The sequence below is a fragment of the Plectropomus leopardus genome, chromosome 2, assembly GCF_026936395.1.
Source record: "Plectropomus leopardus strain MGB_pleo_1.0 chromosome 2, ASM2693639v1, whole genome shotgun sequence".
NCBI lineage: Eukaryota > Metazoa > Chordata > Actinopteri > Perciformes > Serranidae > Plectropomus > Plectropomus leopardus.
In genome coordinates, this window is record NC_142177.1 from 16,109,399 (window position 1) to 16,125,754 (window position 16,356).

At 44.6% G+C, this 16,356-nt stretch overlaps 1 protein-coding gene across 7 annotated transcripts in view; it reads right to left on the minus strand.

The window, feature by feature from the left end:
• Positions 1–16,356, minus strand: part of magi1b (membrane associated guanylate kinase, WW and PDZ domain containing 1b) — a 170,755-nt gene that overhangs the window by 19,726 nt on the left and 134,673 nt on the right. For 4 of the 7 annotated variants that reach the window (XM_088086521.1, XM_042502600.2, XM_042502556.2 and 1 more), the window contains 5 exons: positions 10,616–10,647; positions 10,098–10,142; positions 7,441–7,687; positions 1,861–1,952; positions 962–1,154 (listed from right to left, as the gene is read on the minus strand). In XM_088086521.1, coding sequence (XP_087942647.1) covers positions 962–1,154; positions 1,861–1,952; positions 7,441–7,687; positions 10,098–10,142; positions 10,616–10,647 — 609 coding nt within the window. The remainder of the gene's footprint in view (positions 1–961; positions 1,155–1,860; positions 1,953–7,440; positions 7,688–10,097; positions 10,143–10,615; positions 10,648–16,356) is intronic. The other 3 variants (XM_088086511.1, XM_088086517.1, XM_042502614.2) reach the window with 3 other exon arrangements.

The following is a 16,356-nucleotide window of genomic DNA, read 5'->3' on the forward strand; positions in this document are numbered from 1 at the left end:
AAATTCAAATAGCTTTATGAGCATGAACGGAAGTATGCTATTGCCAAAGCAGTTCACAAAACAAAAAAATCATTTTAAACATATAAAATACATTCATTAATTCTATACATATTAAATTTACAGGTCCATCTAACTCTCTCTTTCTCTCTCTTATCCATCCATCCATCCATCCATCAAACCTCCCTCTGTCTAGCCAGTTTTACACTGCCTGGTGAAGGCAGGAATATCCTGCTGTTGTGCCGCTTTGCCGTTCTGTGTATAAGATACGACTGCAGAAAGGGAGGACAGAGTGTTCTCGCCTCTCATCTCAGACGGGGGTAGTTACAGCCCCAAAACGAGGTTTGTGTAAAATGTAAAAGCCAGGAAGACGTGACCATGGATGCGGAGGAGTGACGTTTTCATGTGCATTATGTTGGCAACCACACCACGGGAGATTTAAAAAGCAGCTGTTAGCAATTAGTGGCTAATTAAAAGAGGAACAGCGGTTGTAAATGTCTGCAAACTGGGAAAATAATGAGATTCGGAGCTCCTTACCCTCTGAGCAGAGGATCATCCACCATGTAACAGAGAAGGTAAATGATTGTTATTGACATGTTATCCATTTGTTATTGTTTAGAAAGTGTTACAGACGCATATATTATATGTGACATCAGAGGTTGACGCCATTGTGTTACATGCCACAACTGTCATGCCTCTGATTGAGGGATGCCGGGATGCTGTGTATAATCACACACTGGAGTGGAAAGATGCTGCCATCGTTCTGTGTGAAAATCAAACTATATAACTAAACTATTTATCTGTCTATCTATCCATCTATCTATCGATCTATCGATATGAACTGTTCTGTTCCTTCCTTCGTTCCTTTGCATATATAGGGTGTGGTTAAACACCAACTTCTGTGAACCTGTTAGCAGGTCACAGGCAGAGCTGCTTCCTAATCCCGATCCCTCTCCCTTCTTACCGGCGTAGTTGGTTTTGCGCCGCACAGTGAGGTTGACGTGGCCCTGCTTGGCAGCCTGCTGCATCAGTTGCACCACCAGTTGGTGAGACTTGCCCACCACCGCTGTGCCGTCCACGCATATCAGTTCATCTCCGGATCGCAGACGTCCATCCTCGTCCGCCGCGCCATACTTCACTATGTGGCCGATGTAGATCTGAAACAAAAAGTAGATGAACAAGACTTATGAGACAGTGTGGACCAACCTAGATCATAAACAGGTAGACAAAAACGATCAAAAGCCAGGTGCATTCAGTTCTTAGATCTAGTGTTGTATGCAGTAAATATATTCATTAAATGAGAATAAAAGGATGTCCTAACTTTTACACCAGGCATAAAGTTGGCATGCAATACATGTCTGCTACAATTTAAACCTTTACTCTTCTTCCCAGCCTGCAATAGCAGTCACCCCAGCTCTACAGTAAATCATTAAATTATTTCTTTTTCTTTTTCAAAAAACGCACTGCAGGCCAGTGAACAAGAACAAACAATTTTGCCTCTTTAGAAAAGGTAAGAAAAAAGTGGTGTGTCTGTGTGTGTGTGTGTGTGTGTGTGTGTGTGTGTGTGTGTGTGTGTGTGTGTGTGAGATGGGTGGTTTTCTTTTTACACTGGCCAGATCAAAGAAAAACTGTGCTGTAGAAATCACTGATATGAAGCTGATAAAAAGATTTGCACAGGAGGCAGAGAAATAGAAAAACAGAGCCTAGGTGCCACATAGTGCTGGAAATGTTGCGTCCATTTCATCATTCAGGTTACTGAATCTTGTCAGCTTTAGTCTATATATTTCAGGTAAATTTTGAAACTGAAAAGCAACCTAGAGCAACGTTGCTGAGAGAGATAGAAAAAGTGTGAGAGAGACTCACCGGCTCTCCTGGCTCATTGCCTCCGAGGATCCTGAAGCCAAACCCTGTGTCCTTCCTCCACAGGAAAATGTCCTGCTCTTGGAAGTCTGGAACTGTAAAATCAACAGAGCACCATTAATATTTCTGCATTAATACCAACAGCAGCCCAGGGGACTTCCTGCGCCCTGCACCAGTACAACAAGAGCTCAGCACCAGCATGCCGTTAGCCATTCAGCAAAACTCCCCCAATATCCCAATTTAGTTAAAATTTCATGCTCACGCTTTATCATAAAAAGGGCTGCAGATATGACCAAAATGGATGCACTCATTGTTCTCAGGGAATCAAACCACCCGCCTGCCTATGTCAACATGCAAATATTCATCCTCCCAATTGTTTCAAGCTTTGTCACTAAGATAGCACTTTGCACAAACAATCTGTCTGGAGGCTTTGGGAAAAGAACAAACAACTGATCCATCAAAAGATAAAAAGGATCTATTTTGGGGAAAGAGCATAGGTATAGAGCTTAAATAAACTGTCAAAAGCCAGACAGGCTGCCAAAACTGTTCAGAGCAGCCTCATTCATTGGTCCCATAATTAGAAATGATCAGGCTGAAATTCCACTCTAATGTCAAGAATAGTAGCGTTTTATTTTCTTGTAGCTTTTTAAAGCACTCTCAGTGATGTTCCCACAAGAGTGGACATCACTATTTGAAGGGAGTCTGCTGTTTCTTTTATAAGGTGACAAGGAACTCAATTTCTACTCCTGCATATGTTGGAGAGCGCTTACCAACCAATAGTACAATACATGCTGAAATAGGCTTTAGATTATAGAGCACAGTACGGCTAGTTCACAGTCCACTCCTATGAACAAGAGAAAGAAGTGTGTGTGTGTGTGTGTGTGTGTGTGTGTGTCACTAGAAAGGTGTTGTGCCATAAAAGAGGCACTGCACCGCAGCGAATCACAGCTCATGGTTCATGTAGCAGTGGAGATGGAGGGGTCCTTAGGGGTGCTGCTGGAAACCAGTCAAGAGACAGAGTGTGCATGTGTGGCCTCATCTTGGTGAAAACATGAGCTTCTTTTGCTCGGGCTAGTCATTAAAAGAAAGTGATCTCAATTCAGGCATATATGCAAGCTAATTTCTGAAAGACAGATTCTGACATATTTGCTTTGGAGAGTTGCATATATGGAATGAATGCTCATAATATGTCCCTGCTGTGGCACCCACAAAAACACTTTGAGGCTGACAGACTCTTCCTGAACTCACCACTTCACTACCACTAAACCAATTTAATTAGCCAAAAACTATCTGTAGGGTCAGGCCGGATCGCAGCAAAGACTCTCTCTCAATCTTTGATCACAGTTATATGGGAAGAGGGCTCAAGCCTAGTCTGTAGCTTTTCCAACATGCACTAATGTTTTTGTAAATGCGTTAGCTCTACCAGAGATATTCAGGGTTTTCTCTGTCATTATATGGCTTAGGCTTAGGTTTAGGTTTAGGTTAGGTTTCATTTATAGAAATGTAAAAACAATATGGAGAGTATCTCAACATACCAGTGTACCAGGAGTTTTTGGTGTCGAGCTAGCTAACTGTCATAAAACACCTCAATAAAGCAGCCGAAACCCGCCTGACAAGCAAACTTCTGCCAATTTGGTAAATCCCACTGAATGGAAAGCAAATTAGTTGACTAGAAGGTATACGGCCCTACGAATAGAAAGCACCTACCAGTCATCCATTAGAATGACAGGTGGGAACTGGTTGATTACTAGTGTGCTATGACAAGCACTGATAATACGCTCTATTATCTCACACAGTTTGGCTACGCTTGTGGGGACAATTTCAGTAAACTTATTAACTGAGGCAACACTCAGAGTAGCCCCACCACACCTCATTGCTGTCCCATTCACCACAGCCATCTCTACGTGAATTTGTGTTTAATAACCCTCCCTACTCTGCATTACTCTGTGCCAATCTAGCTAATGATGGATAGGAGCACTAGCCAGTCATAGGGTAGAGTAGGGCTTGTCATTCCTTAACAATCCCAGGAATTGCAAATTTGCTCCCTGAACTTATCTCCACGAACATCTCAGCTAAAGTTAGCTAGCCATATGACCCACCCCACTCTCCCTCTGATTGGCTAGTAATCGTTGCCTTTGTTGGTTTGATTGGTTAGGCTTACACAAGAAAAATGATATTGGTTAGAGTAAGAATATCAGTTTAAAACAGTCTGATGTAGAGTAAGGCAGAGTAGGGTGGGTCATTCCAGATGCCTTTGCCATCCTAGGTATAAAAAAAGACCAAACAAACAAAAAAAAAGCCAAAACTCGCCTCTGCAAGCATCTCAGCTAATGTTATTTAGTCATAACAGCACTGTCTTAATGATACATGCATGTACTGCACATTATCATAAAAAATGGTTTACACTAGAGCAGTTGCAATGAAACAAGCCATTTTTTTCAACCCTGGTGCTCCTTTTTATCACTTTTTCCTTCATCTTCCAGAAACTATTTGCATTACTGTGGGGTGACAGGAATGTAGATGAATACATACAGTAGATGGGTATGGAAAAATTTTCTTTTTGGAGATCAGTTGCTGACTATGTTGGTATTTTAACAACAGTTGTTTAACAAAGTCCATATGTTTGCTTTGTTTCTTTGTAAGAAACTTTAACTGACAAGAAATTCAATAGTGCAAAGAGCAATAATTTGTTTTGTTTAGAGAAGAAAATAAATGACTTCCCTGATAATTGTGATCTTGATTCTTCCAAAAAAAAACAGGATTCTCTCATCCTCAAGTGTGTGTATGCTTATTCACATATTCATGTATGTGCATGCATTTGTGTGGCCGCAGCTGTGTTATACGGGCTGACAAACAGGCACCTCTGAGCAAACTCCCGAGGAGATTTCCTTTTGCTCCAACACAGCCCACCGCTGCCAAGGCCACTAAAGCCACTAAGAGGCGGCGGGGTGGCAGAAGGCACAAACAGCCTGCTCCCAATCTGTTCCTTCAGTCAACAGTTTAAAATCCCTGTGGAATGAAGCTATCTCTTCCAATCTATCACAACGCAACTGTTGAGGAACTTGGAGAGGAAGAGTCAGAGGGTAACTGTCGCAATCTGTACCTGCACTCTGTGGGGTCAACTGCACAGTTACACCCTGCTCATGGCGATTAATAGATCCATAAGTGATCCCCGCAGTCAGGCAACTGGGCGTGAATCGATCAATATTTCACAAAGATGGACGGACATGTGCAGAGCTATGAGCAAGGACTGCAAATAACGAGCACAGACAGCTCAAACAGTGAGAAAATTAAACTGGGAACATGTTAAGACCGGACAATAATCAAAATGAAGACCAATAAAGCACAAGCGAGCTCTCTGGCCTTGATGTCTTAGAGCAGGTAAATGCTGGGTGAGTTTTTTGAGGGGAATTTTTTTCTGGAAATCGTTCACCACATGGTGTTTTTAAAGACCTTGATCTCAGCAGAACTTTTCATTACAGCAAATGTTGCGTAGAAAATGCCTCTGCCGTAGCTGAGGCATGAGCCCTATGGGGTGCACAGAGCAGGATTTTAGGCTGAGAGCTCAATGCGGCGAGAGGAAGTGGTGGATTTACACCTGCTGGTACAGGTCAGCTGTGCCCCTGTCATTCTCTCTGTGCTCCTCTCTGCTTTTCTACACCTCCGAATCCCTTGATCTCCCAAAGCTTGGCCTTCCTCTTAACGTTTCTCTTTCACGTCCTATTTCGATGTTTCTGTCGCTTCGCTCTTCGTTATCCTTTTTGCGCTCTTTGCAGTCCTCCCATTTGCACTGAGCAAACTGGCTCAGGCAATTTAGAAAACCCCTGTTGAGACTCCATCACCTTAGACCAGGTGTGTCGACATAATTTCCCCTTTACTCTTGGTTTCTTCCACTCTCCATCACTATTTCTTTTTCAAATCAAACACTATTGTCCTCTCAGCCCTTCAAGGCAGCTTGCCAACAGGCGTCTGCACTACTAGCCCACGCTCAGCCACTCTTTTCACATTCTTCTTCATAGGCATCTAAATAATGAAAATCCTTGACAAGTGGCGCCTGGGAAAGTGATTAGATGTTAAGGTTTCTCAGCCCTTACAGACTCCTGTTTTTTTTCTCTTCCTCTCCTGTTTTTTTCTTCTAAAAACTTGACAGCGGATCTGAGGGTTATTCTTTTTAATTGGAGCTATCCCTTCGCTTTGGCAAGGCTAGACAAGGAGGAGGGGGATATGCAATCTGCTGACATCCACTCCACTATTGCAGCTAATTATACGCCTGTGTGTCTCTTCAGGGAAGACTAGTGTAAAAGTGTGTCAACAGTGGCAGTGTCGACAACTGGACCACAGTGGCATCTACAGTAGTAGCTCTTAAACGACCGGACAAAGAACATGTGGGAGACTACTACGCCTCGAACGCTGCTTGGAAATCTATGCTTACTCTATAGGCTTTGAAGAACTACTTTAAGGGGAATAGCTCAACATTTATTCACTTTCCTCGTGCTGTGGGTTAAATGAGAAGACTGATATTATGCTCGTGTTTGCATGTTAAATATTAAAGGTCCCATACTGCAAAAGGTCGAGTTCCATGTCTTTTTTATGATAAAGCAGGTAGAAGTGCTATATAAATTCAGTATCAAAGCACACAATCCACAGAGAAATGCTCACGGTCTGTATTTGGGGACCGTGCCTTTAAATGGACCATCAGGACTTCTGTGACGTTGTGATGTCACAGGTACACAATATAAAGGTAGAAACTGCTGCTAGAGTGCCTTAACAGTCATTCCTCTGCTGCATTGACAGTGCAGAGATGTCAAGAACACAGATGGGGAAGACCCTGAAATGCTGACCAGTCAGAACAGCCTGGGCTTTTTTAGGAGGGAGGCTTAAAGAGACAGGTGGTAATACAGAGTGTTTCAGACAGAGGGTTGATACAGGTATATTCAGACAGACAGTATGAGTAATCTAATGTGTTTTTTGAGCATTACTACATGTAAACATGTTCCAGTAGAAGTCCCAAACACAAGTATGAACCTGAAAATAAGCACAATAAGGGACCTTTAAGATAGACGAACAGGTGATTAGCTTAGCTCAAAGACTGGAAGCAAGGCCAGGCTAGCCTGGCCTCAAGAAGGAAAGCTACAAGAACTTGTTTGTTTAATCCACACACAAAAAAATGTAACTGTATCTGAGCAAAGCCAAGCCGGCTGTTTCCCTCTGCTCTCTGTGCGAGCTAAGCTAAGCTAATAGCCTACTGATTCCAGCTTAACCTCAGAGCACAGATAACTGAGTGGTATCAATCAGCTCAAGACAGCGAATACACATATTCCCAAAATTGCTGAAATACTCTTTTAGTTACGAAAATGACATTTTGTTGACCTAAATTCTTATCCCACAACGATATTTCCATCCTCACTTTTATGTGAATATAAAGTGAATATGAACCCGTTACTTACATGCACAACACTTATCTCTTATCCCAAATCTTCCTCCAAAACGTGCAGTACCATTTAAACACACCAAGGGTCTCCACTGAGCCAACAGCCCCATGCAGCCCCTCATCCAGCCGCCACCAAAAAAGTATATACTTACGCCTACTTTCATACATGCTCCTGGACTGGGCCCAGATCTTAAAGGGGTCCGGTTTTCTTTGGATGGTCCCGTCTGCTGGGGAGTCCTGGGGCGGCAGGCCTGGCAGGGGCTGAGAGGGGGGTGGGGGAGCGATGCTCTCGCTGAGAGGGGGCGCCAGGGACGGGTGCACGGGCGAGTCTGTGTGGGCACTCCGGTGGCTCGAAACGCTATGCTGGGAGCTGTTCTGACTGTCCTTTCTCGACAACTGCTGTTGGGGGAAGCAGATCAATATAATTTGACAATTGACAGTCAGCTGTGTTGGTACACCAGAGCATTGACAGACTAGTAGAGACAAAAAAAAAGAGATTACTGCATGCTCAGTGGTGGAAAACACAAGAGGGATGAAGATTAGAATACAGAAGAAATTTGGATTAGAAATCAAAAAGATTAAAGATTGCTACTGCTTGGGGTAGAAGGAAGCAAAACCTTCCAGTGTATATTGTCAACAATTGTTGTGTTGCTATTCAACACAAAGAATAATCAACCTGTTTTATTCGGAGAATTATTTTAGCCAAGAGAGAAAAAAGACCTCAATGGTTTCTCATGATTAAGTCATTCAGCTGTGGGAGAAACAACTGTAGCTCAGCTTACGAGGTTAGGTTGCCTATTCCTTTTGTTTAACAGAGTGGAATGGAATAACAAGGAACTGCATCCCCTGCTGCATATGGAGAGATATTCACAGTGAATGAAACACTCGTGGGGTTTGAAACGAAGGGAGGGTTTTACTGGTGAAGCCAGAAATGTAAAACCCCCCATAAATTGCCACTGGCCCCTCAATAACATGGGCACTTAAGCACCTGCTCGAGGATTTGAAGGGAGCGGTGCTTGAGCAGGGTAAAGCACATACAATCCTGAGCTCAAGCACAAGTAAAAAACCTCTGCACGACCCTTGTCACGATATCTTCCTTTACATCCTCGTCTTCACCATTACTCTGCAGATTTTTAAAAAGAAACTGGCGAAGGGAATGGGTTACAGATAGAGCGTGAGAAAGAAAGGAAGATATTTTAAGACAATAAAAGAAAATGACAGCAGTTCAGTCTCCTCACATCATGTGACCTCCGAGCACTTTGGATGTGGTGGACGAAAATACACCAGGAAGGGGCGGAGGCAAGCTGGCTCATCTGTTCTCAAATATCAAAGTGTTTGGCCTTCAAAGTACAGCCCAGTCTTCAATAAATTCAAGACTCATTACTCCCTGAATCAGCCTGTTACACCTCTGCAATTCATGTTTATATTCATCATCCTTGTTAGACATAAAAGAAGCTTGACGCTTTGGCAAATAGCCGTGGATCCAGCTGGAATGCTTACTCTACCAGTGTAACCTCTCTGGCTTGTGTGGTGAAAGAAATGTCAATGGATTCCTATAGTTAGTCACAAACACAGGGCCTGTTTGGTGCTAAAGTCAGACCTCAGGACTGATGCTTCCTCCTGACTGCAGAATGATTTTTAAGTCACTTCCATTCCTTCAAACAAAATGGTGCCTCCATTAGCCAATGAGGCAACATGTTTTGTTTTTTTGTTTTTGTTTCTCTCTCAGTTTGATGTATACAAAGTCCGAATACTATTCCCCAATCGCATGAAAACAAATTCTCTTGTTTTTGATGGATCTATTAGATTTGACCTACTGCAGTCATTGTGTGCTCCCTCTGTGCTGCAGGACTGGTCTAATACATTGGTTTCTGCTGCTCCAATAACTTATTAAGAAGACAGGAGATGGGATGGAGGGAGGCAAGGGGGTTGGGGCAATGAAAACAAATCCTTGCTGCTTCCTCAGACTCAGCTTAGTCCTGCTTTGCCACCATCAGGCCACACTTAGGTTCAGTGCCTCAATGCATCACAGCATTAGTCATCTTTTGTGTGTTTTGTTGCACATGAACAACCAAGCACTATGTTAAAACTAGGGCTGTCAGCGTGAACATATGCGATTAAGGTCTGTACATAGCCTGTTTTTTTTTTTTAAATCACATTAATTGCCTGCCAACATTCCTGTCTTTAAGAGGCTGCACTGGGCTGAGTTTTATAGCTAGAGTGATGATACTGGCATCATCTGAAACTAAAAGACTTAAGGATTCCAGCTGATCCAACTCCTCCAAAGTTAGGCTAAATTTTGGCAATGGAAAAACCAGAATGGTCATTTCACAGGGGTTCCTTGACCTTTGACCTCAAGATATCTGAATAAAAATTGTTTTCATGGGAACTCATGAGTCTCCCCTTTACAGACATGCCCTCTTTATGCTAGTCCCATGCATTTTTTTTTGCTGTCATCTGATTCCTACTTAAGACAATCTGGTCAGAATTGCTCCACCTTTTCAATATAGAATTCAAAACTGTTTTGAAAGGCAAAATAATGAAACTGAAAGCATGTGATTCAAAATGCAGGCTTATTAATAATGATTAAGTGTTGAATTTCTGCTATTAATCATTATTTAAAAAAATAATCATTTGATAGCCCTAGTTAAAACATCATGCATTAACTCTATTATCATCCTAAATTTATCAACTCTAGTATCTACCTACAAAACACCATCACCATTATCATCTAACGCATTACACCAGCACCAACACCACCACACCTCATTCTCCAAAACTTTCAAACCATCTCTAAAACATCACATACCCTCCTACTGTAATCTCTGTACGGAGGAGCCAGCTCAAAGGCATCCTGCAAAACAAAATTGACAAACACACGTTCAGTCAGACACAGTCAATAGAGTTCCTCCGATTAATGCAGCAGATATCACAGGATGAGGCCGACTCTCAGCTGTGATCCCACATTCAACTCTCACACTGCCAGCTTAGCACCCCGAACGATGCCATCATCAGCGCGTTAGAAACCCAGCTCATGCTGTGCATCAAAGCCCTCGTCCCAGCCCCCACCACAGAAGAGAAGGGGGGGCTGATGTGAAGCTACAGGGATCCACCCCCACACAGCACAGCATCCCATGTCTACAAACAGACCCACAACATCAGCACAACTTACACCTTGGAGAGAGAGAGAGCATTAGAGTTAGAGATGAGGTAGGTGAGGAGAGGCGGGCGAAGTGAACCAGATCTCCCTCTGACAGACACACCACGGAGGAGTAGAGGATGGATGCAAGAGGAAAAACATTTAGAAAAAAAAAACCAACAACTTACCAGTTTGGGGCTCTTCTTTGCAGGTGCCACCCCTGTGAAGCCAGACAGAAATGGAGAAAAAAGAAAAAGGGAGGTTACAAATGTAGTTTTAGTAGATTGTCCATGTTCAGAAAAAAAAGGGAAAAAAGGGTGAAAGACAGATAACGCAGACTCCAAAACAATATCACAACAGTGCTCATCTAGCCCTCGTCTCCTTCTCCCTCCTTTCCTCTCTTTCCCTGCTTGGTTCCTTTACTCGCCCATCCGCGGCTGGTGTTTGAGGAGGAAAGGGAGGGGAGGTGGGTGGTGGTAGGGGGTAGGGGGAGCAGGCAGCGCGATCTATCTGCATCACTGCCGCGGCCAGCGCTCGGCTTGACTGGTGCAGCGGAAGAGTGGGGCCAGCCCCGAGGACTAACCCTGCGCTCGCTCGAGCCTGGCTACCCGACGGCTGCGTACGCGCGTGAGTGAGTGTGTGTTTGAGGGAGGAAAGTGAGAGTTTAAGAGGAGAGGACAGAATCCTGGAGAGCAACTAAGCCAGAGGGATAAAGACAGAGGAGCAGAGAGGAGAAAAGCGAGCTGTGCTCTGGAGTTCCTGTCCGTAGCATTACCCATGGAGAAGGAGTCCAAGATACTGAACATTAAATTATAGGCAACCGTCAGTTCCCCTCTTACTGAGACCATCTTCCTGTGTCCGCTGAGCGCCGCGCTCCGCTGTCGAAGGCTCCAGCATCTATAGGCAGTTGCAGCGTCCTCCCCGTCTCTCCCTTTCCTGCTGCCTTTTCCTTTTTTTCCTTTCTCCCTCCCTCCCTCTCTCTCTTTCTCTCTCTCTCTCTCTCTCTCTCACCTCATCGCACACTGTCCTCCCTCCCTTTTCTTCCCTCAGCATCATCACCCACCCTCCCTCCCTCTTCCTCTCTCCCCTCCATCTCAGTCTCCCTCCCACCCCCAAATGCTGGTAAACATCCACACAGCTGCACACACACACTCAAACAGACACACACACACACACACACACACACACACACACACACACACACACACACACACACACACACACACACACACACTCTCGGGCGCCCGACGCAAATCGAAGTGTGCTTAAAAGGTATGACAGACGGGGTCGTGCTTGAGTGAGCAGTGACCAGAAATACCATCGCGGAAATATCATTATCGCGGGGAGGCACACAAAGAAAGACTGACGGGTGACTAAAATGCTAACACAGCCTGGGAAATTTGCTCCTTAAGCACATCACTGCCCTCTCCCCCTCCCTCGGTCCCTCCCTCCCTCCCTCGACTCTGCATGAAATAAACAGTTGTGTGAAGTTATGGAAATGAGAGCGGGAGAAGGGAATGCATGAAACAAAGAGAAAAGGAAAGACTCGTGGCATGTATTTAAGTCTGTAATATTGAAAATTCAACAATGAGGGGAACCACACACACCTCTGACATACAACAGCGGTGTGTAACATGTGTGAAAGCACGAGTGAGACTAGGCGGTGTCTGATCTAAGAAAATGGGCCACTATTGTGTGTCAATCCTTCAGGGAAACAGAGAGGATAAGATCTCTCTCTCTCTCACACACACACACACACACACACACACACACACACACACACACACACACACAGGCTTGTGTCTTCTTTATCTCTCAGACATCTGGGTTAATTCACAACTGACAGCTCCAACTGTGTTGCGTCTGCAGCCTTTTTCCCCCTCTCTCCTTCCTTTCCTCCCCCATCCTCCTTCCCCTCATCTCTCTCCCCTATTCATCCCCCTTTTTTTCAGTCAATAGGAATCATTCATTCAGGAGCACATGAATCACGACGCAAACGCAGATGCACACTGTCAGTCCTGAGGTATTCTCTCTGGGCTAAGCATGCTGTCAGTCAAAGTGTCAGGCTGGCGTTTGATTATCCTTCGTCTATCAACTGCAGCTGATCGGCTGCTGCTGTCCGTCAATGTTTCTCAGCGCGTGCTCTCTTCAAGCTTTTCTGTCTGACACACTCGCTCAAAGAAACTGACTCGAGTTGAGCCAGGTCTTCGCAATGCACTGTCCTCTCTTTCAAATTTCACCCTGGAATCTGTATGTTTTACTGTAAATGTAATATCCGTAAATTGGATATTTGTTTAAAGATATAAAGCACTACTGAGCCTTTGGCAAAAATATCTACAAAAAAATGAAAGTAAAGGAAGACAAAGCTATGTGCAGGTCAACACCACATTGGTAGGCAGAAGCAGTTGTGTGTGTGTGTGTGTGTGTGTGTGTGTGTGTGTTTGTGTGTGTGTGAAGCACCACAGTGTGTTTGAAGCTCCAGATCAAAAGGTATTGTGGGTGTTTGGGCCAACCTCCAGTACTAATTACATACAAGAGGGAGGAAAGAGCGTTTTTGGACAGGTGGGTGATCTCAGCTGGCCTGCGCACTGACAGCCTGAGCGAGACTGAATTCTCCGTGACCCCCCCCCCCCATCTCTTTTTATTCTGCTCACTAAATCTTACCGTTTGTGGCAGAAAATGCATTATCAACAGTGAATAATGAAGGACTGCTCAACCTACAGGGCATTACATTTGTTAGATGTGTGGTTTTTATGATTAATGATACATCAACTGATTATCGTGAATTCCAGTGAAGCCAAAATAATAAAGTATTCAGTGTATTTGGGGGTTGCAGTAAAAAGTTTTTATTGTGCTTGACAGAATAACAGTCATGTTGTTTTACCACCTAGGGAGAAACTCCATGATTTTCAGCAGCTTGTTTTTCTCTGGGTGACAGCCACACACAGCTGATTAAGGTCCAACGGTTTGGGTGCACGACGACAACACACGGTGGAGTCTTTTGCAAACACTGGAAATGAGGTGTGGTGAATGCACACACACAGAGTTAAAGAGTTGTGCACTGTAGAGATGAATTCTGCAAAAATAGCTCCCAAAGGAGGTTTGGATTAATTGAATTCGGCTGAACTGGGTTTAGCCTGACAAGAGGTACTGGACCTTCGACTGTACTCTTCCCTTCAACAAATGGGAACTGATGCAACAACCTGGCAGCTCAGCAGTCACTAAATGGAAGCCATTATTAAGCAGATTACGTTGTCTGTCCACTGTGCACAAAAATGTCTGTGTGTGTGTACGTGTTGGTAAGATCTCGGCTAGGAGTGATGGCTTCCAACAGGCAGGTCCATCTGTCACCGTGGCGACAGTGCCTGGTGACCATGGGGAACTGACAGACGGTCTCCAAGGAGTGAAAGGCTCACATCAGCTGTGTACATCAGCAGCCAGGATGTGACAGTCCTGCAGAGTACAGCTTTATTTAGCTACCTCTATCTGTGTGTGTACACAGTGAAATTAAATGTGACAGGAGCGTACCAATGTGACTAAATGGATAGCAAAGATGACCGGGAGAGTGTGCATGCAAATTTTTTTAAGAGTGGATAGAACATTTTTCTTGCAAGAAAAGCCAACAAAAAGAGAGAGATACCTAGGAGTGTTTTCCCCTGTATTGAGCCTCCTATGGCTTTTAAAAAGCAGAGGTGAAATCCTCTCCTCCCACAGTTGCACACATCCATCCAGAGGAGACCCCAGCGCAGATTAGCTGCAGAGCATTGTCATAGAAACAACGGATGGTGCAATGGTGGAGATTTACAACTCGCCCAATAGCTATGGAGCTGTGAAGACACTGGAGATCGGTGGGGGTTGTGGGAGAGAGAGATGCTCACCTTGTCCCTGTGCAACAAGCGGTGATTCACGGGCACAAGCCTCCGGCAAACCAGAAGTGAGCCGAGGTGAATCGTGGGCGCCTAGTGGGCAGGCTGCTCTCCTCCCCCGTCATTGCTTTTCAGGACTGCAATGCTGTTCGTTATAGTCCCAGTCAGCAGAATTTTTAATGCGAAGTGGGCAAAAATACGACGCTTCCTGCCCATACAGTGAATTGATTTCCTGCTTTGGTCTGCGCAGGGACCCATCATCAACGTTTATCTCTTTCTAATGGGTGTGCACCAGACTGTCCACATTATACGGGGCCTTGCGCATGTGCACGCCGGTAACTGGCAGTTTGTTTATGTGGGTTATGTAAGTTCACGTAATTGCGTTCGTGCTTATCAGTGTGTGTCCTCAAAGAACACTAGTCCGTGGAGTGCTTTTTGACAGGAGGCATTTACAAGCTGTCTGCTCACTTGTCCGACATTATGCCAATAGGCGCTATCTACTGTGGCAGAGATCCACTCGCTGCTTTTACCCTCTTTAAGCTGTACGCCGGTGGAAAAAAAAGAAAACAAAGGAAAACACACATTTCAACCCACTGTCTGTCTTCAAGGGTGCAATACATCTGCACTTAAAGGCAATGAGGGGAAAGGCAAACAAAGCTAAACAAGAGGGGAAAACACCCTCTTGTGCTTTGACGCTATGGATGCTTTGTAGAAGAAGGCTCTCAAGAGTTTTCCAAGAAGCCATGCAGATAATTTCAGGTCTCTGACGTTTGTTTGGGTGTTAAGATTCTCATTTATTCAAAGGAGATAAGAGAAGTGAGTGTGCAGCAGAGGGGTTCATCAAATACACTGACATTTGCAAAAGAGTTTAACACCTCTCGTCTGTGTAAGTCCCTCAACCTGCCATTCGTCCATCAGCTCGCTACGTGGGCAGAGAGAAAAGGTCCATCTCTCATTCTGAGAGAAGAGGAGTGCAAGGCCCTGATTGCCCAGTGGGGACTTATGTGTCACCGTTGAGTGATGAGTCATGAAGTGGAGGGAGAGAGAGGAAAAGAGAGAGCATGGGGGTCTCTCTGCTGCTCTTCCTTCATCTCTGATCCTCTGACATGCTTCCTCTCTCTTCACCCATTCATCGCAGCTGTTTTTCCCTCCATTTCCTTTACACGAATACAAGCAATTGCTGCACAAACTTCCTTTGCATTCATTGCAGCACCTGCCCGGCCTTACAAACAGGTAAAAAAAAAAGAGGAAATAAAGGGGCGACTACATACATGCTGAGACAAATGGGCTTCATGTTTCTACAGCAGACTAATGACATGAGCTGCTGGGCTATTGAGATCCTGTGTTTCAGAAATTCGACACCCAAACAGGTTTTCGCTGACAAAAAGCTGCACAGCAGGTGTGTGTGTCCCAACAGACGATGTAACATTTACACCTTTTTAAAGGGAACAGGGGAGAGGAAATTAGCGTCTGTGCTACGGCAAGACATCAGGGGCCAAAATGAATTATGTCAGCGCATCAGCGAGGGCAGGAGAAGACAGGCAGGGGAAAATGAGCACATTAGAGCAGTGTAATTAGACAAATGAAAGAACAATGTATCACGAAACACAGAGCTGATTGAAGCAATAAATCATGCCCCCCCCCCCATGTGCTTATAGGCAGTATATCTCGGTACAAAATGTCTGTGGCATGTGTGCATAACTTAGAAACACTGTCATAGTCTCATAACCTGATAGTCTGACCCGTGGGTGGCTCTTCGACTGCATGTATTAACTGGGTTAAAAGGGTTAAAAAGATCATTCATAGCCATCGTAGCTTAGCTCAGTTTAAGATAAACTCAAATGAGATTCACTAGGCCAGTTTTTCACACTGAGATCCATGACTCACAGTCCCCCCCAATATGTAGCACACTGTGGCATAAAAACACATGCTCATATTCTCACACCAGCTGACTTGCCCAGCATGCTGAGAAAGACAGTGGGAGAGGAGGTTAGGGGGGCACGCTGTTGCGCATGACCGCCTTAACAAGTGCATATCTATGTGCGCTGGTCCTCAGGGATTGG